The 26,561-nt window shown below is 39.4% G+C and overlaps 1 protein-coding gene across 6 annotated transcripts in view; it reads right to left on the bottom strand.

Moving 5' to 3' along the window:
• Window positions 1-26,561, bottom strand: part of PPFIA1 (PTPRF interacting protein alpha 1) — a 60,925-nt gene that overhangs the window by 18,764 nt on the left and 15,600 nt on the right. For 3 of the 6 annotated variants that reach the window (XM_035116917.2, XM_035116926.2, XM_035116962.2), the window contains exons 3-22: window positions 23,131-23,232; window positions 20,418-20,582; window positions 18,437-18,511; window positions 17,366-17,467; window positions 16,368-16,589; window positions 15,487-15,633; window positions 14,504-14,638; window positions 13,745-13,828; window positions 13,030-13,161; window positions 12,355-12,417; window positions 11,593-11,672; window positions 11,317-11,464; window positions 9,415-9,638; window positions 7,617-7,851; window positions 6,493-6,522; window positions 5,512-5,663; window positions 4,884-5,056; window positions 3,573-3,666; window positions 1,364-1,445; window positions 1,072-1,272 (exon numbers count right to left, since the gene is read on the bottom strand). In XM_035116917.2, the coding sequence (XP_034972808.1) occupies window positions 1,072-1,272; window positions 1,364-1,445; window positions 3,573-3,666; window positions 4,884-5,056; window positions 5,512-5,663; window positions 6,493-6,522; window positions 7,617-7,851; window positions 9,415-9,638; window positions 11,317-11,464; window positions 11,593-11,672; window positions 12,355-12,417; window positions 13,030-13,161; window positions 13,745-13,828; window positions 14,504-14,638; window positions 15,487-15,633; window positions 16,368-16,589; window positions 17,366-17,467; window positions 18,437-18,511; window positions 20,418-20,582; window positions 23,131-23,232 (2,646 nt within the window). The remainder of the gene's footprint in view (window positions 1-1,071; window positions 1,273-1,363; window positions 1,446-3,572; window positions 3,667-4,883; window positions 5,057-5,511; window positions 5,664-6,492; window positions 6,523-7,616; window positions 7,852-9,414; window positions 9,639-11,316; window positions 11,465-11,592; window positions 11,673-12,354; window positions 12,418-13,029; window positions 13,162-13,744; window positions 13,829-14,503; window positions 14,639-15,486; window positions 15,634-16,367; window positions 16,590-17,365; window positions 17,468-18,436; window positions 18,512-20,417; window positions 20,583-23,130; window positions 23,233-26,561) is intronic. The other 3 variants (XM_035116935.2, XM_035116953.2, XM_035116972.2) reach the window with 1 other exon arrangement.

Genomic DNA, 26,561 nt, shown 5'->3' on the forward strand with positions numbered 1-26,561 from the left:
CTTTAGTTCCACGTTTTAAAGGGGGTTGCTTTCCTGTACAGTGATACCTCGGGTTAAGAACTTAATTCATTCTGGAGGCCCGTTCTTAACCTGAAATTGTTTAGCTAATGGGGCCTCCCGCTGCCGCTGCACTGCGATTTCTGTTCTCATCCTGAAGCAAAGTTCTTAACCCGAGGTACTATTTCTGGGTTAGCGGAGTGTGTAACCTGAAGCGTCTGTAAGCCAAGGTACCACTGTAACATGCCTGAAATAGGGTGATACTGTATCTTTAAATACTGGGTTCACAAATTTTGGCTGGCATTGGTAGTCAACCAAAGGTTTGACTTGTCAGGACTCTGCCTTTCCCCCAGGACAGGTTTTATCCCCAATCTAAGTTGGGTGCCTTTCAAAGCAATCCCCTCCTCCCTTCTGAGTCCCAGGAACTGTGCTGTGTTATACAAGGTACTCCAATTGTCCTGGAAGAACACAGTAAAATCAAGCCCCACACCTCTTCTCCAGAGCCGGAAACACAAAGGGATCTCTGCTCCAAAATATTCTAAACTGAGATGAGGGTTGGGGATTGCTTTGCTGCTGTGCTTCCAAAGTGCTTGTAAAGCCTTAGAAAAGGAGCAGTACTGTGTGAATGATTCTTGCCCCATTCTCCAGCTCCAAATTTGGGAGGCTGAAGGCTTGTCATGCTCAACAGAAGGACATAGGATACTCATCATGGTGAGCAAAATTGTGGACCCCTGCTTACAGTAACAAACATCTAGTTAAAAATATTAGTGTTGCCTAACATTTCAAACATGCCTTTAAATATTAGCATGCCATAAATGATTCCCAAGGACCTGCCTAAAACTGGCACATTCTTCCTGCAGTCATTACTTTTTTAAGCACAGTTACTAACCATAACTTTTTGCAAACTTGTTTCAACAGGTCACTTCATTTTATCAATATCTAAGAACTATCCCAAACTTTATTTTTATTTTATTATATTTGTCTTTTTTTAATGCAGACCTCCACAAAAAGCAGAATTCTAAAAGATATGCTAGCTTCTCTTAAGTTAAGAGACATCATTGCTTTCCAACTTACCGTTCTTGATGTAGGAGGAGCAGATGGACTTGTTAGTGACATAATCTCTTGAATGGCAAGTCTCAGCTTTAACCTATGTAGAGGGTTACTGATTCCAATTTCCCGTTGTATTTCAGTATCAGATAAGGCTGACATTATAGCACCACTTTTCACATTTGCACGGCAAGCAGCTACGTACCAGGCTGGCATCCCAACCCACAACTGGCAAGGAGAAAAACAGGAAGAGAATCACCTACAAGTTTCAAGTTAGAAGCCATGCTGCACTGAGTTCATTATTGTACAGACTCCTTACCTCTAACCAGACAACCACAGTTGGCCCATCCCACTGAGCAAAGGGTAAACCTTGCCTCCGGGCTTCCTCAAGCAGTTCATGCCTTTAAAAAACAGAAAAATATACTTGTGAAGTGCTTATATTTTCACTGATTGTCCTCCAGTGATTTCCCCCTTTGTTTCAGCAACTCTATGAACACAGCAAATTGTCCAAGAGCGACAGCAGCATGGCAAGCACACTGCATGAGATAAGTAGAAAAGTAACATTAGAATAATGGATTGCACTAGACCTTTGGAAGGCAGAATCCATTACACTGCTGAAGTTCTTGATCTAAATTAGTTATCATGTGCAGGTACACTAGACAAGCATTACCTAGGGGGGAATAGTTTCTACAGGAAAGGTTGGGGCAGCCTCAATATGAAGGGGTTTGAGAACTTGTATTTACTGTTACCAAGAACCACTGACAAGTATATATAAGTAAATGCATGCAACACTCTTTTGGGGTTCTGCTTTTTAAGCAGTGTGGGGAATGCTATATTTTGGGAAAGTCTATTAGTGATCTTTTTCCTTAAGAACTCTTATGACATTGAGGATTCTAAGGGTTCCTAACACAATTTGAGAAGTACCATCCCTTAAAATTTGAAAACAAAGCAGAAGAGGGCCGAAACTATTTTCTACCTTATTTTATTATATGACTATGAATGCATGTTCTCCAAACTAAAACATATGCTCATTTTCTAAATACACATTAGACACAGTGAAGGGAGAAAATGTATTTGAAAATGCTAGGGAGTATAATGGTAGATGAGCTTAGGAACTTGGCTGTTCTGTAGCCTAACAGATTCACTCTTCTTCGGTTGACAACAGCACCCACCACAAAAGTACAGTTCTGCAATACAATTTTTTAAAAAATCAACTCAAACAGTTTAAAATCAAATGCTAGGACTTAAGAATTTATGTCAAGAATTTTTGTTTGACAGCACACTGACAAGTTATGGCAGGATTCATGAATTATACCTAATTCATGAAGATGCTGCAAGGATTTTGCTGAAAATGTTTCAGCAGAATGTTCTTTAATATTCATCTTGCAAGGAAAATAATTCAAAAAGGTAATGGCTGATGAACACAAATCTTTTAAACAAGAGTTTCCCAATACATCACACATTCACATTCTGCATATGTTAAATTAAAATCAACTTACCCTGATTTTGCACTACCACACCAAATGGAAAATTTAAAAGGAAATAAAGAAAATAAAATGTAAAACTAAAACTTGAAAAGCACTTAATTTATATAAAAGTGAATATGATAGTGTATGGTGATGCTCTATGGGTGAATAAAAGATAGACAGAACACTGACTGACAAGACGAGCAATGCATTTATTTTTCTACTTACAGGATAGCACAAAATGAATTTCCTCTAACAACCTTTCCCCTGTCCCACTCTGTACCCACGTTATTCACTCAGGTCCTGAGACTCGCTGTACCAGCAAAGATTATTTATTTCTATTATTATTTCAACTTACAGCTGTTTCTCAGTTCCCAATGCGTCATATAATAATAGTGATAAAATGAACAGGAAACAGTATTTTAAAAAGACAACAGCATAAAGGCACCTTGAATCTCACCAAGAAATGCAGAAAGTTAGCAGAACTCTTGCAGAACTGGTGTAATTTAATCCTGTATGTAACCTTCAGGCCTCTGCAATCTAGCCCTGCTGAAATTTCCAAGTCTTCTTCAAGTGCAGCCATGCATGCTGACTAATTTCTCAATTCAAAGCTGCAAATCATGATGCTATGGGGAAACTGCATACAGACATGGGTATTTAGGAATTTCCCCTTCCCCTTCTCTCCCTATGGGCCCCTAAAATCTACTGCAGAGGATCTCCCAACACCCGGGAGCAGATTTGGAGGTGATGGCTGCAGGAGAGAGAAGGGGGAAGTTGTGCAAGTGGAACTCTGTTTTTTTAAGCAGAACAGCAGCACTGGATACAATCCAGTATAACCATCTTTCACTCTAGCTATTCTTAAAGGTTCAGTAAAGCTGCATAATTTAAAGGAAAACAGCAGACATTTCTTAAAATAAACCTGATTTTTTGTCATAGTCTTATATCCACTTTCTTGATTTCTTGAGATTTTTGCTAACAGGAAAATTCAATTCTAACTTGAAGCAACAGTTTGCAGAACATTCACTGTTTAGATATCAGAATTGAGGAGAAGTTAAAACTTACTTTTTTTGCAATTTTCTATTTTTTTCTGCTTGTCCTCCGAATTTTCCAAGTCCCAAGCCATCCTGAGTTGAACTGTCTGCTTCCATTACACTAACTGCAAGAATGAAAAAAATCTGTCATGTACTTGGAATTAACTTTAGCACGCAGCAGAATTACAGTAATGAAAGTCATTTGTGTTTATTTCCAACATACAAGTTTGTTTGCAGTACAACAGTGTAAAATGTTATATATACATTGGGCAGAGTCGAGAATTAAAACACAGCAGTTACATTTGCGTTAGAGGAGACAGAGGGAGGCAGGCAATTTTTGCCATTTGTCCTTCCCCCTGAAAATTTGCTCTGGAGAATTGGAGGGCTCTCCAGAGCAGAATGAGAGGCAGTGATGAGGGATGAAGAGGGAATTAGTTCTCCAGCAGGAAACTTCCAGTGGATCACAGTTGGTCCCATGAGCAAAAAGAACTCTTTCCTTTATGCAAGTGACTCTCAGGTTCCAACTGTATAGTTCAATGGCCAGTAAAACTTTGTTTACCAAGAGACAATGAACAGTGAACATCAATAAAAAATGGAGACAGCTTGAGCTCCTTAGAGGGGGGGAAAAGGTGGGATATAAATACAGTAGTAATAAATAAAATATTATGATTGTAGTAGAAACTGATACACCTATATTTCCTGTAGCAATCAATTTCCTGTAGCTGCTTTACCTGAGGATTTCAAAGCCACATAACAATTGAACAAAAGTACTTTCCTTGATATGTAAAATTGGACACTGTATCATTGGATTTTTATATCTATCTGCTTTTCTACATCTTTATCGTTTATACTGATTTATACTACTTATACACCACTTGGAAATACTTCTAAATAAATCCATCCATCTACTTGAGAGCCCACCCCTAGTCTCCTTGACATACTCGGTGGTGGATGCTGTGAATTGACCCAGATGGGAAGGCAAAGGCCAGGGACTGCTTGGTCACTGCTTTGGGGTCTCATGGCAATGAGGTGCAAGACAATGGTGCTTACATGATAAGCAGTACAAGTAGTATTTTGAACAGCAATCAAATAAATATAAAGTGCTTACTAAGGTTCAGTTCTGGAAGAATCACAGTCATCCACCTCAGATCTAATACCTTGCATTTTGTACTTCTGCTGAGACGGTCATCTGCATACCCAAGGAAGCCAACTTCCACTTATGCCTATACTAGCATAGGTAGGTGTAATCTGCATACCACACAGCTAGGACTTCTTATACCCTATACAACGATTAGCCTAAGAATTGCTGTGCCTTCTGTTCTAGGTACAATAATGCACCAACCTTGTCCTCCGCTCTCTTTGCTGATCTGTCCAGGTCGACCCTTTTCTTTCTTACCAAATAGGCGGCCAATTGAGGATTTTATCCCCTTCTTTTTAGGGGCTTTGTGAAGGGAATCTTGGCTACTATTACTGCTGCTGGGATTGCTTACTTGTCCATCTTGAGAACCTGTGGAACTGTAGAGCAGATACAGTTAAGCCTATAAAAATATGCACTATACACATTTTGGGTTATATTCAACACAGTGCTAAGGAAATTAGTCTGTCCACACAAGTATTTCTGTGAAAGTGTCTTCGGGATTTTCTGTTTGTATTCTATTTTCTGTTTTGTTCTGTTTCACTTGTACACCACCCAAAAACAGTAATGGCTGGTATAAAATTCTGTAAATAACTACCAGTAAATAGCAAAGGAAGGAAGTAGAGGTCTGAGGAGAAAAGGAGCCAAGGAGGAGAAAGGGGAAGTTGAGGAAACACACAGTATGAGCTGTTGGCAGTCTATGAGAAATCCTGAAGCTAGGAGTTTGCATCCAAGGACTCCAAAAAGCCAATATCATATACTGATTTTACGTTACACGACAAAACATAGGATGCCAGTTTTCAGTTTAGCTATTTTCTATTTAAACATAGCTTACTTTCTTAGATCTCTTAAATCTTCATTGCTCACTGTATGCAAGGCACCCTTATAGGTTCTATCCAAATGCAGAAATCGAGGTGAAGAGGGTGGTGAGGTCTCACATTTTATTGTAGCCTTGTCATCTCTAACTTCATCTCTTGAAACTGGAGACTGCAAACAAACACAATTTAAGTATTACTTCATCTTTAAGAGGCAGAGTACCCACAGTAAAGATTCTTCGGTGTTATAGATTTTATAATTTAAACAACTACATGTTTCTCTGCTTCAACAAAGAAAAATTGTATGCAATGATACAATTTTTTGTTCTAACCAAACCAAGTTTTTGTATTATCTAGGGTCTGCCAGTTTACACAGAACTCATGTTTCTTGCAGTTATAAGCATTTGAAATAGACTTTGGTGGAATCTGAGACTAATTCTGAAGTCAATGCCCAGAATTCTGAGCGGTATTTAAACAGATTTCTCTTCTCCATGGACATGCTTTGAGCATCTGTTCCAAGTTCTGATGGTATGCATTTACTATTTTCTGGCATGGCTCAGGTTCCTTCCTTCCCACTTTTCTTTGGTAGAAGCCCGAAGTGAAGTATAGGACTGAACTTCTACCTGTTCTAATTATCTGCTCTACTGCCGCAGGGATTGTAAGGGGATTAATCAGCCATGGAGAAAATACACAGGGAATACCTACTATGCACAATGCAAACACAGCTCTTCAAGTGGAAGGGAAGACATTCTAAATGGCAAGTGTGTAGACTTCATATATCCTTGTTTGTCCCCCACCTTCCCTTAATAGCAAAGTGTTACCATAGAAATAGTATAGGGAGATGAGCACACCTGGCAAGCAAGAGAGCAGTGGAGGTATGCATGGAGAACTCCTCGTTCTGGTCATACTGATCAAAAACCATTTACATTTTAAAAATACAGTTTAATTATACTAGACTTTATTGTACAAGATTCCACATAGATTAATGGCTGAAGAATTACCTTTCTATGATGTTTCCTTAAATCACTAGGCTGGCAGAAGCATGCAAAGAAGAGAAATTAAGATAAAGCAGGTATTTTGATTATTCAAACTAGAGAGCATGAACACATGGGGCAATTTTAGCAGTTATAAAACATTCTCTGGGAGAAGGCAAGCCATATGCTCTGTTTAACCAGAGACCAGAATGTCGGAAACCTTCCATAAACATTGGTTTCGAGCTGAGTCCCTTGGAGATGACCAAGTAAATTCTCCTTTCTCCTGCTTGAAAGGTAGGAAATGGGAATCACAATCCCCTCCCCCTGCTGAACCTTTCATGTCAAAGCTGAGCAAAATGCATTGTAGAAACAAGGGAAAGGAACAGTACAAGCAAGGGGAAAAAAGAGTACCCAAGGCCCTGGACTAGAGACCTTGGAGGGAAGCCAAGAGTGATGGAAAAGCCAGGTAATAGTGGAGTGCAGTGTAAATGTGATCAGTTGCAACTCTATACCTAGAGTGGGTGGCACTGTGGTATAAACCAGTTCGACTCTGTGCAATGGGGTGAGCTCCCATTGCTCTGACCCAGCTCCTGATAACCTAGCAGTTTGAAAGCACACCAGTGTAAGTAGATAAACAGGTAAATAGCATTTCTGTGTGCTCTGGCATTCTTCATTGTGTTCCGTTGCACCAGAAGCAGTTTAGTCATGGCCACCTGACCCGGAAAGCTGTCTGTGGACAAAAACGCCAGCTCCCTCGATGAGCACCGCACTCTATAGTTGCCTTTAACTGGACTTAACCGCCCAGAGGTCCTTTACCTGTATCTTTTCTCTACCTAGAAGGGTGTAGCCTTGGACACGTCCCAGGGACTCAACTCATATTTAACATTCAGGGGTAAGTTTCCAACATTCCTTTCCAAATTAAGTGTGCATTTGTGGGGTATGTGTGTGTCCAAGTCGAACATACACTAGACAACTTCTGATGGGTGCGTTAGGTGGCTGCATGCTACATGCAAACAGTCTGAAATTCCTGATAAAGGTGACCAATAGGCAAACACAAGAATACAAGACACACAGAAAAATGGGGTACAACACAACAGCTAATCATAGAGATTTCCCCCTGTGGTGTGTGGGAGGAAAACAGAGACACTTACTAGCGTCATGATGCCTAGTCTGTCCACTTCTCGAGCAGGACTATGCGGCATTCGTCGCGGGGTGGAACGACCACTGCCAGGTGGTGAAGAGCCAGAAAGGGAGCCACCAGGAAAGGGAGGAGGAAGGGAACTCAATGACCGAAATCGGCCAAGATTCTCTAAACTCCCACTACCAACACGGCTTTCAATTTCCTCTGCTCGCTGCTCAGTGTTTTCCTTTTCTTCTTGTATCAGTCTAAAAAGAAATAAATAAAGCAATTCCTTTATGCAGTGTATCTGCCACAAAAGAGGCACATTTTATCCAGTTATCAAAGTTTCACTGCCATCAATTAACATTTTCTATTTTCATCAATAACTCAAGTTATGGTATGAAGGAAGGTCCGTATAGTTAAAGCTATGGTTTTCCCAGTAGTGATGTATGGAAGTGAGAGCTGGACCATAAAGAAGGCTGATCACCGAAGAATTGATGCTTTTGAATTATGGTGCTGGAGGAGACTCTTGAGAGTCCCATGGACTGCAAGAAGATCAAACCTATCCATTCTTAAGGAAATCAGCCCCGAGTGCTCACTGGAAGGACAGATCGTGAAGCTGAGGCTCCAATACTTTGGCCACCTCATGAGAAGAGAAGAATCCTTGGAAAAGACCTTGATGTTGGGAAAGATGGAGGGCACTAGGAGAAGGGGACGACAGAGGACAAGATGGTTGGACAGTGTTCTCGAAGCTACGAACATGAGTTTGACCAAACTGCGGGAGGCAGTGGAAGACAGGAGTGCCTGGCGTGCTATGGTCCATGGGGTCACAAAGAGTTGGACACGACTAAACGACTAAACAACAACAACAACAACAATGGTATGAAGGCAGCTATTTAAAAGGATAACTAACTTGTATTAGCTGTTTAAGGGTACTGTTTAAGGTCCTTGAACAGCTTAGTTGACAAACAAAGCGATAACCCGGAAGAAAGTGTTCCGGTTTTCGAAAGATTTTCGGAAGCCGAACGTCTGACGCAGATTCCGCTTGAGTGCAGGAAGCTCCTGCAGCCAATCGGAAGCCGCGCCTTAGATTTCAAACAGTTGCGGGAGTTGAACAGACTTCCAGAAATGATTAAGCTCGAGAACCAAGGTTCCACTATACTTCTTTACAAGTCCTAATGAAAGGTACAGTATTACTATTGGAATTCTACTGAACAGGTACTCATTTGGGACTGCATCCAAAAATGTGCCTTCATGGACATAAATATCTTTAATCCAGCAGAGACTTCTGTGAGGAAATAAGATAGTGAGGCTATTTTTGCATTTTGCCCCCGCTTGCAGCCTCTGTACTAACGCCTACATTGTTCTCTGCATATATATCCCTCGGGGGGGGGGATTCTTCAAGAGTGGCAGCTACTATTAAAGCTAGGTAGGGACATTAAATTTCCTTAAAGCTCTTTTTCATGAAAAATAATATGCTGCTTGTCTTTAAGGCAAATGATTCAACACGCACAAAATAACCAAATACAGCAGATCTTAAATTTGTCCTGTGTTCACAGACAGCGTCCTTCATTAAGAAAAAGTAAAGATTCATGCCATTTGGAGAAGCCATACTACTACCGCAACAGCTAGAAATAATCACTTTAAGTTAATTTTTCAAGAACTCTGGCGAACTGACAACGTAGAAAAATCATATCTATATCCATACAAATTAAGAGCACTGGGTAAATTAAACACACCTATTGCTACAACTTCTGTGAACTAAAACTTCCTGTATTCTCACAACAAATACAGGAAATTTAAGTTAATGATACAAATATATACTGTACCTAATTTCATTGTTGATGGCATCCAACTGTTCCTGAAGCATCATGGCTAAAGTCTGGGCATCTGCCTGACCACTAGGTGACAAGATGTCAACTGAGCTGAATATTGTTTCTCTGTCATCCTCTCCGTCTGAGATATCAACATCGCTCTCAAAGGCTTGTGCAACATTTGCCAACACACTTGCTTGTTGCGCACGCTCCCAGTCTTGCTCATTCAGAGTCTGAACCTGTTTGTTATACATGATCTGAGTTTTAATTGCAAATTTCTCTCAATTAACATTAAGATAAGATATAAGATAGACATGACAGATAGATGAAGTCTCTATGACTTAACTTACATGCTGCAGTAATCCATCAAGGCAGCAATATTTAGAATGCAGTAAAACAAAAACAATAATGACTATGAACATGATATGACAATTATTATTTATATTGAGTAAGATATATAATTATCAAAAATCAAGATATAGTGCATAAATGCAACATTATGTAAGTGAAACAAAAGATAATTCCATTACTTAAGTTTCTTCACTAGCTTTGGAAACTTCAGTTTTTTAGAAGAGAATTTTGTTTGTGTCATGACCTCATTCTAGCTGCCTAACAGTACAGTGGTGCCTCGCTAGACGAATTTAATTCGTTCCACAGGTTTCTTCTTATAACGAAAAATTCGTCTAGCGAATCCCATAGGAATGCATTGATATATATTTTTTGGAATTTTTTTTGCCCATAGGAACGCATTAATTGAATTTCAATGCATTCCTATGGGAAACCGCGATTCGCTAGACAATTTTTTCGTAAAACGAATTCGTCTAGCGAGGCAACCTCCGCTAGAAAAAACCTTTCGTTAAGCGGAAATTTCGTTAAGCAGGGCATTCGTTAAGCGAGGCACCACTGTAATCAGCAGTGGGGGAAGGACATCCAGAATTCAGTAATCCAGCTTCCCACAATTAACTCACAGTGTCAAAGCAGCAATACCATCTATTTATTACTTCACACAAATAATCGAAATCCAGCATTTGGAACTAGGTGCACAGCTTTAGCTGCTAGATGCAAGAATCTATGTAGGTCTCCATCCAGAAAGAGATCCACATACATATAGTTTACTTCGATATATGGACTGAGAGGACAATTTATGATCATGATAAGACATTAAATCTAGATAGCAGAAATAAATACAATGTTTGAAGTCAGGTCAAACAGTTCCAAAAGGGGTAAATTCATTAAGGGGGGAAAATGCATGTCACTTGGCTGTTCTGTTCATAAATCATGAAGTAAGAAAAAGAAAATGATCAGACCACTCTGTTCCTTCATAAAGGAATTTCAGATGGAACTTCTACATATCTAAGTTTCCTTGGTGAAGGACCAGAGGGGTCCAAATGAGTTAAGTAATAAATCATTTTCTTTTTTTCCTACTGTGTGCTTTTTGCTTCTTTTCATAGTACCGCCCCTTTTTTTGGTTTGCGCTACCCTGTTATTCTATTCATGGACAGTTCTTTGACCCAGCAGAGGCTTCTGTGAACTGAAGGGAGAATGAGACTATTTTATTTTCTTATTCTTCTTTCCCTCTGCCCCACCAGGGTGGGGTTTGAGGGGATTGTCCAGAACAGCCCGGGAGGGCTGCATAAGAAAGGGGAAATTGCAAAATAAATAAATAAATCACCCTTCCATTCATGAAAGCCTCCGCTGGACCAAAAAGTCACACAGTTTTAAGTCACATTTTGTAAGTAGTACTTTTGATCCACCCTCAAGTTTTTGATAGTCAAGAACTTCTTCAAACTTGTAATATGGAGCTTATTTTGTATATACAGTATACATATCATTTCAATACGCTACTTGTAGCTTTGAGATGAAAAACTGTGGGATAAAACATGCTATTATAAGAGTGCTTTTACAAAAAGTTCATACCTTTGAAGGTTCATCTCGCAGAGCTGCCAAACGTCCTTTTTGTGGGCGTCTTAACACTGAGGTGCTATAAGAATCTGTTTGATTGTCAGCTATGGCTGAAGGTGCCAGTGGATATCTGAAATCTGGCACACTACCCAGATGTGGTCGACTGAAACCAAACCAGAGCAGATACCGTATTTTGCATTAATAAGAGACTCTCTCTCAAATGTCAGTAATTTAGATGCAGGCATTCATCTAGCAAATAATGAAGAAAAGCATATTTGTTGATACTTATACCTATGATGAAGGGAAGGGCCTCTGATCCTCATCTGGTCATTTTCAGTCCTCATTGCTTCAATGTTTAGTACCAGTTGATCCTACAAAGAAAAGTAAGTAATAAATACTTTTACCGTTATATACTTCTTTTCAAAACATAACTCATACATATTGGTTTATAAGGTTAGTATTGTTTTGAATTTCTAATATCCAAGGACCATCTCAATGAAGTTTTTTTAAAAAAATCATTTTAGTCAACTATGCCTCACTTACTTATTATTTCTAGAATGGCTCTGAATAACTATGATATTTCAAAGGACAGGAGACTGGGTCTATTCTTCCCCGCACCCCAACAGCTGGGATGGCTAACCAGTTTTGGCTCAAGCGCCACATTTACCTTTGGGCTCAAGAGCCACATTTCCCAACCCTCCAGGGAACTATATCCCAATGGTGGGTAAGCCCACCCCAGGCTCTCACATGCACAGCTCCCCCTCCTCAAATAATCCATGCAGATAAAGGGGGTTATAGACCCCTCTTCTGTCAAATGATCAATCTGATGACTGTAGAAGGGGCAATATGTCAACGTTAGTACTGTGTCTACTACATTTTTTCTTTTTGCTACCTCCACCAACATCAGTGTGATCTTGGGGGGGGGACCAGAAAGAATTATATGGGGGAGGTATAATAAGGCCCCCAACTGGAAGTTCTTTTTCTCATGCCTAATTTTGTTTCACTGCTTTACAACCATGGTATAAAGTAATGCATTTCATTTTCAGTCAATACCTTTTCAATCTGAAGCTCCTCAACATGTTTCTTAGCATTTTCAACTTCACGAAGAAGAGCATTCTGGAACAAAATTAAGTTCATTAGGACTTAAGAATGTGACCCTTTGCAATACTTAACATTTTAAAGTTTTTTAATACTACAAAAAGTTATAGATGCGAGCACCTGCTTGTTTAACTCTACTTGTTTGCCTCTTTGGCTGAATTTAAGATACACGAGCTCTTATATACACTCTCCTTAAATAAGATAAACATTAATTTAAGAGAACTGCATATAGTTCTTTATCACCTGGTTCCAGGTGATATAAGCTAATAATAAAATAAGCTTAACAAAAGACCTATCCATCCATCCATTTAAAGATCTATCCATCTATCCATCTACAAGAAGTAGCCAAAGCTGCAAAATCAGAGCAGCAGATTGCAGAGCAGGAGCCTCACACCCACTGTTTTAACATACTTAACACAAAAAGTATATTCCTAGGAGAAGTTTCTCTGCCCATCACAAAGTAGTAGGGTTACCACAGCTGTGCACTAGACATCCCCACTGTTTATATAGTTCTTTCGCTGGCTCTCTGTCTTGCAATAAACAGCAGGCTAAATACCCATCAATAAATTGGTAAACAACAACTGAAGCTGCTGCTGCATTTCAAGCAACAATCATAACATTCACAATTACTTTATCTTCCAGGGCAGCCATTCTTTCTTTAAGGTGAAGCTGAAGTCTCTCATTGGATTCAGACAAAAGTTTATCAACGGTATCAGATAAACGTTTATTATGCTCTTCATTCATTTTCTCTCTTTGTCGAGCCTAGATTTTGGGATGTGCAGAAAAAGGGCATAATAAGAAACAAAGTAAGTTTATGAGCATTTTTACACATCCAAAAGCAAAAATCACATAAGCCAACTCTTTTTTCTGTCTCTAATTTGTAGAAATAGTGAAGATCCCAAAGTTATTGTGCTATACATATTTTTCATGATGCTCTAATTTATAGCAGAATATATCTTTGCTTTTCCAGATTCAAGCCTGAGCCTGCCCTAAAAAATAGCAATGTGATTCTGAAGAGTATTTATTATGATAATTTCCAGAACTTTTAGCCACTGATCATTTTGACAACAGCTGTACAAGAGGTCCTTTCACTAAACATGTTCTCTAATTAGTTATTTAAAAATTTAGTTACAGAAGCTGGCATTGTTCTAAGAAGCCAATTCACCCACCAGTGCTATTGAACATTCAAGGCAGGTACTTCAAGTATCCAGTTAAGATAAAAGCTTGCCCATTCAGTTCACTTTATGAAGAATATAAGCCTACACTTTGCATTGCTAACCTGATTTTTTTTTCAAGTTTGAAAGTAGGGTGAGGGGAGATGGTAGTCATCACTGCTTTAACATACCCTTAGCAATTCCTGATTTTTCTCCTCTAGCTGGGCTTCCATCTGCCTCAATCGTTCTTCAATGTTACCATGTCTTTCTTCAGCCTATTACAAATCATACTGCTAATTAAAATTTGAAAATTCATCCAGAAAAACTATTAGCAAATGAGCAATTTGTGATTTATGCAGACTGCTATTTCTGTTCACACACTACAATGGAATAAAATACATTGAACACTGTTTCTTCCCTACTACCTTTCATTTTAATGGTTTTAAAAAACCATGCATGCAGAAATAAGGATTAGCATCCCTTGTACAAATTTGACCTTCCTTAGCTTGGATTATGTTCCAACTGTTTAGCATATTTAGCTGCAGAATTCCCAGGAGGCAAATGTCAGGTAACAAAAGACAATAACGAACAGGAAAGGTAACAACAACAACAACAACATGAAGACTATAAAAGGCAGCTAATAATCCATTTGTAAATACTGGGCATAACATTGCTTAAAGATATAGTTTACTCTACCAGGAACTGTAGAATGACTTTATAATGCAACACCCTACAGCTGACACAAGAGTTGCTCAAGCAACCTCCAAACTATAAAAACATGAATTGTTTTATGTTACAGAGCTAAGAAATCATATAAATATAAAGCACTATGTCAAGCTGTTTTATTAACCCAGCTGGTGATGAAGGGTGGGATTAGAACTAAATTACTAAGAACAAATTGTTTCCGCTGAAGACACAGTTTCTCACAGTACAATGTATCACAGCCTTACCTTTGTAAGTGCTGCAACTCTCTGAGCCAGTTCAGCCTCCACCTCTGGCAGAGTCTCTGCTTTTCTCAGAGTCTGCTGCAATTTTTGCTCAGCTAGTTCCAGTCGCTCCTGTAACTGCCTGCTCTTATCTTCACTCTAGCAAGCCAAGAACAGCATTAATTTACTTATAACTAATGCTCCATATATTATTCCAGATGTTACTTTCAAAAGCTCTCTTTATTGGTATTGAACAGTCATGCTGTGAGAAAAATTGCGTGAAATCGTAGGGAATAGCTTTTATTAGCTTCCAAGATCATGGAAGTTGTCTCTCACACAACATTGCTCACATATGCAGATGATTTTCATGAGCAACATATGAACATGGTCTACTTGTTTCAAACGGAAATTCAGAAGTTCATTTCCAGCATACAGTACACTACAAAAATAACAAAGGGTGGAATGCTACTGTAAACAACAGGATACAATTTTTAAAATAAAAAATAAGCTCCTAATATCATGTTCTGTTGAGTTTACCAATGGCCACCTGTACAGTATACAAGGCATTTTTCTGGTTATAATTAGATATATACAAAACATATATACTAACTACAGTAGTTATATCAGCAGCAAACTGAATATTTTTACCTATTGTGCAAGTCACTCACTGAAGTGCAAGACTGGCAAATTTTCTTAGATTATTTCTTCCTGTTGCTGTCCCCCAGGTGATATTCCAAACCTTTTCTACCTGAGGAACCCCACCCCAGAAGCAGTTTTTTGGGGGGAGAGCAGATGGTGGGAAAGCTCAATTGCACAAGTGGCCTTGTTCTCACACAACTGTTGCATAAAACCAGTTATTTAAATCTTTGTGAATGCATGGCATTCTACCTGCACTGCTGCAAAGTTGTCTCTTTCATATTTCTCATATCAAGTATCTTAAGCAGATTATGGGGAGCTATCACAGCTCGATAAAGTTTTGCTTTATTACTATAAGTAACAGTTTCTACCTGTCGGTGCAGAGAATCTTTATTAGCAATTTCGTTTTCAAGTTTATCATTGAGGTCATGCACGGATGTAGCTTCACGTTGTGCAGCGAGGTAGCGTTTTTCAAGGGTTGTGATTCGCTCTTCCATATCTTCCTTTTGAGCCATTGCCTAAGTTGTAAAAATTGTAAGGAGATTAAGGAAATAAATACTCCCTAAGTGTTAAATAGTCTCTCTTCATTGTGTTTAATAGACTGTCTTGAGAAATCAGGCATGGAAATATATGAGTGATCAAAAGATCCTTTGCAATAATTGCACCTTTCTTTTACTTCGTGGGTCTTGACACTATGCAAGTTGCCAATTCTTACTGATCTTAACAAGTTCAACATCAAGATTTGCAAGTTTCCAATCTATGATAATATGCTTTGGAAAATGAGGAGTGCCTCGAAATAAGTTGTGATAAGGAATAATTGTAGGCTGTTCCAAGCAGAACAGTCAAGATTCACAGGGGTAATTGTAAGCTTTAAGCCTAAATAGTTATTTCAATCCCTAGTCTATGTATATACTCAATACCAAAGTACGTGATGTGGTTACTTTAGCCGTTTTAATAGGAGGCGCTCATCTTTTCAAGATCCACCAATCATATTAATCAGGTGCCAGCCTATGCAGAAGTTAATAAAAACAGACTTGGAATTTTTCCGATCAGGACATTAATTTATATGGCGGACAAATCAAGATTCACACTGCATGTAAAACCCTGAAAAAAAGAGAATTTTTGAACAGAAGCTCATACAGCTAACTATAAATACAAGTTTAAAAATTCCACTTGAGAGTTTATTAAAACATGTTTGCTCAATTCTTCCGTTAAGTCACAAACAAAACATTTTAAACTGACATTTCCTTACCTCTCTTACATCTCTTTGCAACTTTGTGTTCATTTCTTCAGATTTTATTAGATCTTTCCTAGCAGTATCAAGATCTTCTTCCAGTTCTGCTACTCTGTTAGAAAGGGCCGTTATACGTTCTTTCATTTGAGCTTGCTCTTTTGTTTGCATCTCTATGACATCTTGAAGTTCTATTACTTTAGCAAGGTCTTCATCATGACTTAGAGAGCCATTGGAAGATCTCTATTTGGAAATAAAATTATTTTTTTAGAAGACCAGTACAATACAGTATGATGTACTAAAAAAAGGTAAAGGACCTCTGACAGTTAAGTCCAGTCATGGATGACTCTGGGGTTGCGGCGCTCATCTTGCTTTACAGGCCGAGGGAGCCAGCATTTGTCCACAGTCAGTTTTTCCAGGTCATGTAGCCAGCAGCACACGGAAACACCGTTTACCTTCCTGCCAGAAGGATACCTATTTATCTACTTGCATTTTTTTTTGCGTGCTTTCGAACTGCTAGGTTGGCAGGAGTTGGGACAGAGCAACGGGAGCTCACCGCGTCACAGGGATTCGAACTGCCGACCTTCCGATCAGCAAGCCCAAGAGGCTCAGTGGTTTAGACCACAGCATACTACATACTACCATAATTTTTCCAGTTAAGCTATCATAATTCAGGCACGATTAAGAGTCTGCTCATTTACTATTTTCTAGGAGGAAAAGTTTCAAAGGGATGAGTCCCTGGTCTCATTGCCAGAGATTCGTGAAACAATGAGTAAATCAAATTGAAACCATGTTTATTTGAAAACCCATTACCTGAAAAGATTTGGAGCATTTGATCAGAAGATAACAGAGACAGCACATTTAAGTAATGTTTGTATAAAGATGCTTTCACTCACTACTTTCTCATTGGAATGAGATGATGGTGTATGTGCACCTGAGACCCACACTGTGTTTAAGAGGTCGTCCCCCCCAAGAAATGATGAGTGAACAGGCCCCACAAGACCAAGGTTTCCACCTACCTTCCCATTAGTGCTAGGTGCATTCTCCTGATCATGATTAACATCAGGCATCCCATCAGCTTGAGTTCTTTTCTGATTGTTCTGTTCTTTCAAAATCATTAACTGAAAATGAAATTAAAGTTTCAGTTACGGTAATAAAGGATATTAATTTAGAAATTTAAAAAGGAGCAGTTAACAACATTAGCAAAGATAAAAATTCTGCATTTATGAATGAACAGGCAACAGATATACTACTGCCCTCAATTTTAAAGCAGAATTGGGACTGATTTCTATAATCTATTTAGAGGATATTTGTCAAATGGTGAGATTGCCTTTGAGGAGTACTCAACTGTCAGGAAACCTTCTGCAAAAGAAATGATCTATGACTGCCATTTACTTAATAAGTGAATGGAGTTGGGTGAATTGGCTCTTAGGACTGACTGAAACCTTGCCCAGTGACATGTCCACTGCTAAAAAAGCTTGCATTTAGAGAGGACTCCATGGAAAACGTATTTCCAACATCAACAAGCTGCACAAAGTCCCTATCCTACAGAAGACAGGGAGGGGTGTTTCTAGCTACCGCACCCTTTGCCCTTCTAAGAAGCTGCTGCAGGAGAGGGACCGTGAGCAACATCAAGGGAGGGGAGCTTCTAGGACTAAGGTGAAACTCCCTTGTTATTTTTGTATGGATGCTGCATGTTGCTTAAGTAATCTTGTTATATATTTATAGTATTGGAATGTGTTTTGGGGTATGTTATTATATTTTTGTTTTGGTACGTATTATGAAATTGTTACTATGTTGTTGTTTTCCTATGCTATGATTTTGGGGCGGGGCAGTGTTTGCTGCTTTGAGTTTGAAGGGGGAGTTGTTAAAAAGTGGCATACAAATAATAAAATGAATGAATGAAGGCACACTGCTGCACAAACATTTGAATCAGTGTTTAGAATTCACAGCAGGACCAAGAGATGAAATGGGAGCATTTCACGGATTCTAACCCTTTTCTTTCAGTCATAGTTCTTTGGGCCCCTCAAAAAGTCAATAGCTCCTTCAGAGCTAAGAAGAGGAGGTTTTGTTTTAAGGAAATGACCTACCTCCTTGTGTGTAGTACCGAGTTCTTCCTCCAACAAGCTACATCTTTCAAGTGCTACTCGTAATCTTTCCCTTACCTAAAAAGATAGAGCCAAGGTGTGAACACAAGCAATTCCAAAACTAAACTGTGCAGAATTTTTGATTTACGTGCTGTTATATTTTTATTTTTGGCAATGAACATTATCTTTAAATTCTTAAAAACAATGAAGTAACAACCGTAACGTTTCTTCCAATATCAATGGAATGCCAAACAACAAGCAACTTATGCATAATCAATATGGAGCCAATATGCATTCAGAACTCCTATTTCATTTGCAGGCAATGAATCTCTGGCTCAGACAAGCTTAAGAGTATAGTATTAGCTATACTACAGAATTGTGGACTGGTAACAATATCATGGTTAGATAGGATGAACTGATTTTAAATATATTAATTTTATCATATTGTATTTCATCTTTCTTGACTAAACAAGCATAGTGATTAGTTGTTATAACAATTAAAATATAAAAGTTTCAATTAATTGATATATCACCTGTGAATACGCTGTACAGTGGAACCTCGGTTTACAACTACCTCCGTTTACGAACGCTTCGGCGAGCGAACGCCGCGGACCCGGAAGTGTTTACATCCAGGTTCCATGGCGTCGGATGCGCAGAAGCGATCTGTGCAGTGTGTGCGCAGCAGTGCTCTATCGGTGCTTTGCGCACACGCAGAAGCGTGCTTTCGGCGAGCGAACGCCTCAGCAGAACCGATTGTGGTCACAAACCAAGATACCACTGTATAAACCTTATGGGTCTGGATCCAATAAAGCCCAAGCATAAGGGTAAATCCTGATCATGTAGAAGGTTCTCATTTCCACAATCCAACCCACCTACAGTCCCTACACCACATCAAAAGTCTTACTCCATGAGCAAATTTCTGCTCACAATTCTCACAATCAAAGCCACCGTCCATGGCTTTTCTACTAATGAAATATTTGCTTAAAGACCAGGTTTGCTGTCTGATGTTACGTCATACTCAGGGTAGATTAATTGAAATAAATGAACTTGTTTATTGATTTGATTAAGATTGTCACAATTTAAAAGTGACACAGATCCTACCTACCACCCAAATGCATTAAAGTGTTTTTATTTCCTGTCTCTTCCCCTATGCACATACCAAAAGCTGGGGGAAAGGTAGGAAGAAACAGAATGAAGCAAAAAGGGGAATGAAGAGTTGAACTAAATGGATGAAATGGGACTGGGAAGGCACCATAATAAAAAATTGTTGGCACTCCAATTTGGCATTGCCACCACTTTCCTGGCATCTATATTTTGGAGTAGACAGCAGTGCTATCAAGCTTCAACTGAACAAAAGTAGAAGGCAAATATTATTTTCACTTTTTCTGTTTGTTTTACCAAGGGGACTGCCTCAGAAGACCAATTCACTGGCTGACACCTGCTTAGAAAGGTTTAAAGACTGTCTCAAGGAAAATCTTTAAAAGTGTAGCATAAACACTGAGAACTGGGAAACACTGGCCTGCGAGCGCTCCATTTGGAGAACAGCCTTTACCAAAGGTGTCATGGGCTTTGAAGAAACTCAATCTCAGGACGCAAGGGAGAAACATGCTAAGAGGAAGGCATGCTTGGCAAATCCACACCGTGATCAAGTCCCGCCTGGAAACCAATGTCCCCACTGTGGAAGGATGTGTGGATCCAGAATTGGCCTCCACAGTCACTTACGGATCCATTGTTAAAACCGTGTTTATGGAAGACAATCTTACTTGGCTACGATTGATCGCCAAAGAGAAGAGAGAAAGGTAAGCTAGTTATAACAAGGTAAACAAGTTTTACTAGTCAGCCAGCTATTTTTTCCACTTGTATTAATTACTTATGTGAGTAATCTTGAACGACTTACTTTTTTACACTAATGCTCTTAATTAGTTTGCCATAACCATTTATTATACATTTCTCAAATAATAAACAATACACTCAGTACATTTACCTTTTCATCAAGGGCTTTGTGGTGTTCAAATAGGGATTTTAGTGCTTTGAGAACTTCTACTTCACTAGAAACGCCTGCTGGAGATTGAGCCTGTCTCTTTACTACAGTCATTCTAAGAGATCGCTCATGCCGGGAGACAAGACATTCCAAATGCTCTAACAGCAGCTGAAAAATAACCAAAATTTAGATGAGGAAGGCAGATGAATTCCATTCTAAGCATCTGAAGAGAAACGCTATGCTATTGTTTGAAAATAAAATCATGATGCAATGGGTACCCCAAGCCTGCAATGATGGATTGTTTATGATCACATGAGTTACAGATTTCTGCTTGTCTTAAAAATGTTCTCTTTGAACTTTGCTTGTCTGAAAACTGTGTAACCCAGAAAGTTTCACAGCAAATTCAACTGAGAAAAAAACATGTACTTTGCTAACTAAAGAAAATATGAAGACATTTTCAAAACTTTTCTTTTTTCCTCAAGTCAGATAAATAATCTGCCAGCAATTTATTTTTACATATATCAATGCTCTCTTGTAACCACTGCCTTTATAGGGATTCCTTTAATAGGCAGGGAAGCTTCTCACTAAGGATAAAACTACACAATCTACCTCTACATGTCTTATATCCTCACCACTTCAAATCCACTGCAATGCTTAGCCTTTCCTAAGAACTGCACTCCCCAGCTGTTTCCTCCTTGCAGAGGTCCCAGTTCCATGGCAAGTTAATTGCAGAAGTCTCCTATAGAAGGATAAATCACCTGCAGTGTTTTTAGCTGAGATCCAATAAGTTACTTAACTAGTGATAACAGCAAATTTGACCATCTTTTATAATTGTATTAAGCAGAATTGTTATGCATGTGTTTTTCACAAAGGATAAAGAGTTCAGCATTATGAGAATTTAAGCTCCTATGTAAAACTGGCTAACCCATGGTCATTCAGCTGTTGCTGGACAGCCTTCCCCAACCTGGTTCAAAGAAGTCATTTACCTCTTATCTGCAAAACTCCCATGATCCCTGACCACTGGCCCTGTTAGCTAGGGATCATGGAAGTTGTAGTTCCAAAACATCTGGAGAGCCAAGGTTACCTATGCCTGTACTATATCCTCCCACCAACACACACACACACACACACACACACACACACACAACATTCCAGAAGTTGCAGAAGCCACTGAGAATAGCTCCCTGTTAGGCCACATGGGTTTTTTATTCCTACTCCCTTTTAGTTTACAAATATGCTCCTGAATACTGGGAAATTCCCCAAACAGACAGGAACTGCTACTGTGTTTTGGGATGGCTCTGTCTTGCTGCTAAATTTGTTGGTGTGGTATTGCCCAAATTTGATGAAATAAAGAATGACAAAATGGATGATTTACCCAAGAGGTCAAAAGATGATTCCTAAGATCTTGAGCAGTGGTATATCTCATTCAGCTTTATAAAGGAAATCCAATGCCACTTTCAAAAACTACTTCCCAGATTCTTTACACAGTTGAATAACAAATGCTCTAATTATACTATTATTACCATACTGAAATGTAAGTGGGTTAATCCTGAATAACTAGAAAGGTTCAATGGCAAGTAATCAGCTACTGGCACTGACTACCCGATATAAATTCAAGCTGATTCTCAAAACTATGCCTGGAGGAGTAAAGATGATGAGATCTCCAAGAGCAACCAGTCCAAACATGCAAGCTTTTGGTTGCACTCATGGGGATTTCCAGAACTCAGCAAAACTGTACGTTTAGCTAATAATGTTCTATCCAAAACTTACGATGGGCAATACTGGCAAGAAATCATACCTGGTGGCAATTTATGATTATAATTTCATTCTGAAACTCTTAAGTTCAGCATTCAGAAAAATGCATTTGACTGGTAAGGACAAATTCATACTTTATCATACAGGAGTCATATTTGCTGCATTAACACCAAAATTCACTGTGCGGAATATGTAGGTACAAAAGAAAGACATCCATCCGCGCACACGTAGTAGGCATGCACCCATGAGCCGCTCTACTACATTTTCCAGCATAAATTCATACAGTTGTACCTTGGATCCTGAACGCCTTGTGAGTCAAACGTTTTGGCTCCTGAACGCTGCATACCCGGAAGTGAGGGTTCCGGTTTGCGAACGTTCTTTGGAACCCGAACGTCCAACGTGGCTTCTGCAGCTTCCGATTGGCTGGAGCTTCCTGCAGCCAATTGGAAGCAGCGCCTTGATTTCCGAATGTTTTGGAAATCAAACAGACTTCCGGAACGGATTCCATTCGACTTCCAAGGTACCACTGTACTGGGTTGGTTTGCATGTAACACCAGGCAATAACACTGGGCTGTTATACCTCCTCTTCCACATACATACTCACAATTCATTTGCTAACTTCCTGGTTTGCAGCATTTTTAGCTTAATACAGCTTGCATATAACATCTTACTTGTTATACACATTGCCCTATTAGTGCAATATATGGCTTATCTCATTTTGATTTGATGGTTGTATATTTATATAATTTATATATTTAGATATTTATTTATTCATTCATTCATTCATTTCTTTGAGACTTGCACATCCCAAACATACACGTCACACAGAAGCACCATATTCAGAAAGGTAAGAGCATAGCTAAAGGTTCTATCTGTTCACTTCCCCCTTTAATTTAAAAAGCAATGTCAAGAGCAACATTGCATGCAATAGCAACAAAATGATATCAAATAATAAACTAACCCTTGTATTATTTCGTTCTGCTTTCAGTTCTGCAATTTCTTCTTCCCTTTCAAGGAGTTGTTCTCTGCAAACATTAAGTTCTTTAGTAAGTGCTGCAAACTCCTAGAATTGAAGCAAACAAGAATGAATTCATTATTAATACATCCAAACAAATGCATTACATGTTAGGCAACAAATAAAAGAAAAGCAGCATTATGCTAAGGTAGTCCTACTCTCACCTCTTCTACCAACTTCAATTTTTCTAGAAAGGTAGAATATTAATGCTAGTAATAAAGTTAGCAAATTAGTCCTCCTGTCTCCCACCACCGAGCAAAATGAATTTCCCACCTGCTGCTACACCATTCTGTTCCATTTAATAGCCCTGCTCAGTGCATCTTGCATTGCTATTACATTTCAGGGCAGGCCTACCAATTCCATCTCCACTGCCTGTCTGCAAAACTCAGCTATATGTTTTCCACTTTAAAGCAGGCTGAGACTGCCAGCAAAGAAGCCATTCACTATTCACTTAACTGCAATCCCCCAAACTCCCATCCAGATGGAAGCACAGTCTAGGTCTAGGAGCCCTTGCTAGGGAAAGAAGAAAAAAGCACCCAGAAAGAGAAGGATTAACAGTTGACCTTCCTGCCCACTTCTTAGCCACTGGAAGTCACACCTTCCTTGCCTTGATTTATGTTAGAGAAACATCTCTTGAGCATTGAAGACAACTGGTGGAAGCAGAATGTGTGTTCTACCCTATGTTTGCTGTCAGGAGTCCATGTCATCAAACCCCTGCCAAGGTTATTGCCTCAGCAAGCTTTCTGGTCAAGTTCTGCTCCTCCTTGCTGTTGCTGCATAGCCACCAGTTCTCTCTAAGGAAGCAAGCAGTGACAAGAGGAAGAGGAGCTATCTACACTAAACCTTGTCCACTCTCTCATGCTAGCTATTTAGACTGGACCAGGAGAAAGAGGGTTAGTGTAGAAGCAATAGTAACTGAAGGCCAGAAGAAGTATCCCCACTTTGGGGATCTTGCTCAAAGATACCAAAACCAGAAAAGGACAAGCTCTACACTTACAACAAAAATTGGGCGCATGGTTGTAACTCTTGCCTCCTCTTATTATGGTCATAGTTAGGCTTGCAATGGATTGTCTTAGGAAAAATAATTTCCTAGCCCTAAGTTGGGGGGGGGAGAATATAGGGATCATATTTTAGGAGAATGTTGGGCAAACCTAGACACAAAGGTATGTGTGGTCAAAGGCAAAAGTGGGTAGAGCAATAGAAATGCCTCTTAACCTTTGTACAATGAGATACCTCCCAGCCACACAGAAGCCAGGGGTTTCTAAATACACCCACCTGCCTCAAGGAGGGTATGGAGGAAGACTGGTGAGGGTTGCAGCCCATGGAGAGTTCCAAGGGCCACATACATGGTGGGGTTGGAGGGTCATTCAGCAGCTGGGCTTGAGGTTCCCACCTCTCTTTTAGAATAAGGATGTATCCTATGTTGATGTTTCAGTCGCACCACAGACTTTTGATTGCATAACAGAACAGTGAAGATCAAGAAGGTGATCAGGAAAGCATTTGTGGACCTCATTCAGCTATCCTATGTAGAAAGTTTGTGTAACAAGGCTGATCTTTACTGCTGTAGAGGTGGTGGCCTTCCATTCTAAACATAAAGGGACCCCTGACCATTAGGTCCAGTCGCGGATGACTCTGGGGTTGTGGTGCTCATCTCGCTTTACTGGCCGAGGGAGCCGGCGTACAGTTTCTGGGTCATGTGGCCAGCATGACTAAGCCGCTTCTGGCGAACCAGAGCAGCGCATAGAAACGCCATTTACCTTTCCACCGGAGCAGTACCTATTTATCTACGTACTTGCTTTCAAACTGCTAGGTTGGCAGGAGCTGGGACCAAGCAACGGGAGCTCACCCCATGGCGGGGATTCAAACTGCCAACCTTCCAATCGGCAAGCCCTAGACCCTGTGGTTTAACCCACAGTGCCACCCGCGTCCCGGCCTTACATTCTAACTGAGCTTATAAAGGATTTAGATCATGCCCCTACTTCCAAGATATTTCTTGTCTATGATTTCAGATTCAGCTGGACTCCCCCTTGTTATTTTTGTTGGATAGTTCAGACTTTTTTTGTTTCAGTATGCTTCTGCTTCAATGAAGTAGATAATGTTTCTATCTACTGACCATTTTATCTGCTCCGTTTGTCTCTCTTGTACAGTGGTCCCTCAACTTACGAACTTAATCCATTCCGAATGCATATTCGTAGGTTGAAAAGTGCGTAAGTCGAAAAGTGGTTTCCGATAGGAAAAAAATATTCGAAAAAATTCGTAAGTCAGAAAAAACCGCATTTAAAATTCGTAAGTCGAAGAAACCGCATTTAAAACCGGCAACGGTTTCCATTTGGATGTAGAAAAATTCGTAAGCGTGCAGTCATTTGTCCCGTTCGTAAGTCGAAAACCTCAGATGTCAAGTAATTTGTAAGTCGAGGGACCACTGTACTTTAAATGGCTATTTTATTAAGTGTTATTGTATTCTATAGATGACCTTAACTGTGGCAAGCTGTCCTAAGTAATGAATAAACATTAGAAGGGTGGGGTGTACATATACATTCCATCTGTGGGAATATATGGTCTGTCACTTTAATACAGAAAACATTAACACACATTCCATATAATTTACAAATACCAATTTGGATGGCAATGCTTCTTAGACTTAGATGTAGCTTCATCAAAGTAGTAAGACCACATTATTCAACAAACATTTGATGACAGGGTTATCAAACAGGGTGGCCTCCAAGTGTTGTTGGATTACAACTTCCATCACTCCTTATCATTGGCAGAATACTCTGCCAATAGTGATTCAGCAGGTACCTTTTGTGACAACTTTTAAATGCATGCTGAAAATGTTCTATTCTGCCAGGCCCACATAGGCAATTTGAATAGATCTTTCCACAATGGTTAACTGATGTCTGTTTTTAACTTTTTAATATGGTTTATATTGTAGAGTTTTAAGTTTTATTGTTCTAAACTGCTTTGTTTTTTTAAAAAATGACATAATGGTATATACCAGTAAACATTTTTTATAAATAAAGAAAATCTAACCAAAGATGCATGCATATCTTTAGTATGTATATGTTACCAGCAGAAAACAATGAAACATGCATTTTTTAAAAAACCCAACAACAACTAGAACAGGCACCCCCAAACTGCGGCCCTCCAGATGTTTTGGCCTACAACTCCCATGATCCCTAGCTAACAGGACCAGTGGTCAGGGATGATGGGAATTGTAGTCCAAAACATCTGGAGGGCCGAAGTTTGGGGATGCCTGAACTAGAATCTAAGATTATAAAAGCCTTTGACTTTTGTGTTGCTTTATACCCTTCAGTCTGCATCTAGAATGGGAGACTTCCAGCTCATAAGCGGCCAAATTTAATCTGCACCTTCACAAT

Source organism: Zootoca vivipara, chromosome 1, assembly GCF_963506605.1.
Source record: "Zootoca vivipara chromosome 1, rZooViv1.1, whole genome shotgun sequence".
In the NCBI taxonomy this organism is placed as follows: domain Eukaryota; kingdom Metazoa; phylum Chordata; class Lepidosauria; order Squamata; family Lacertidae; genus Zootoca; species Zootoca vivipara.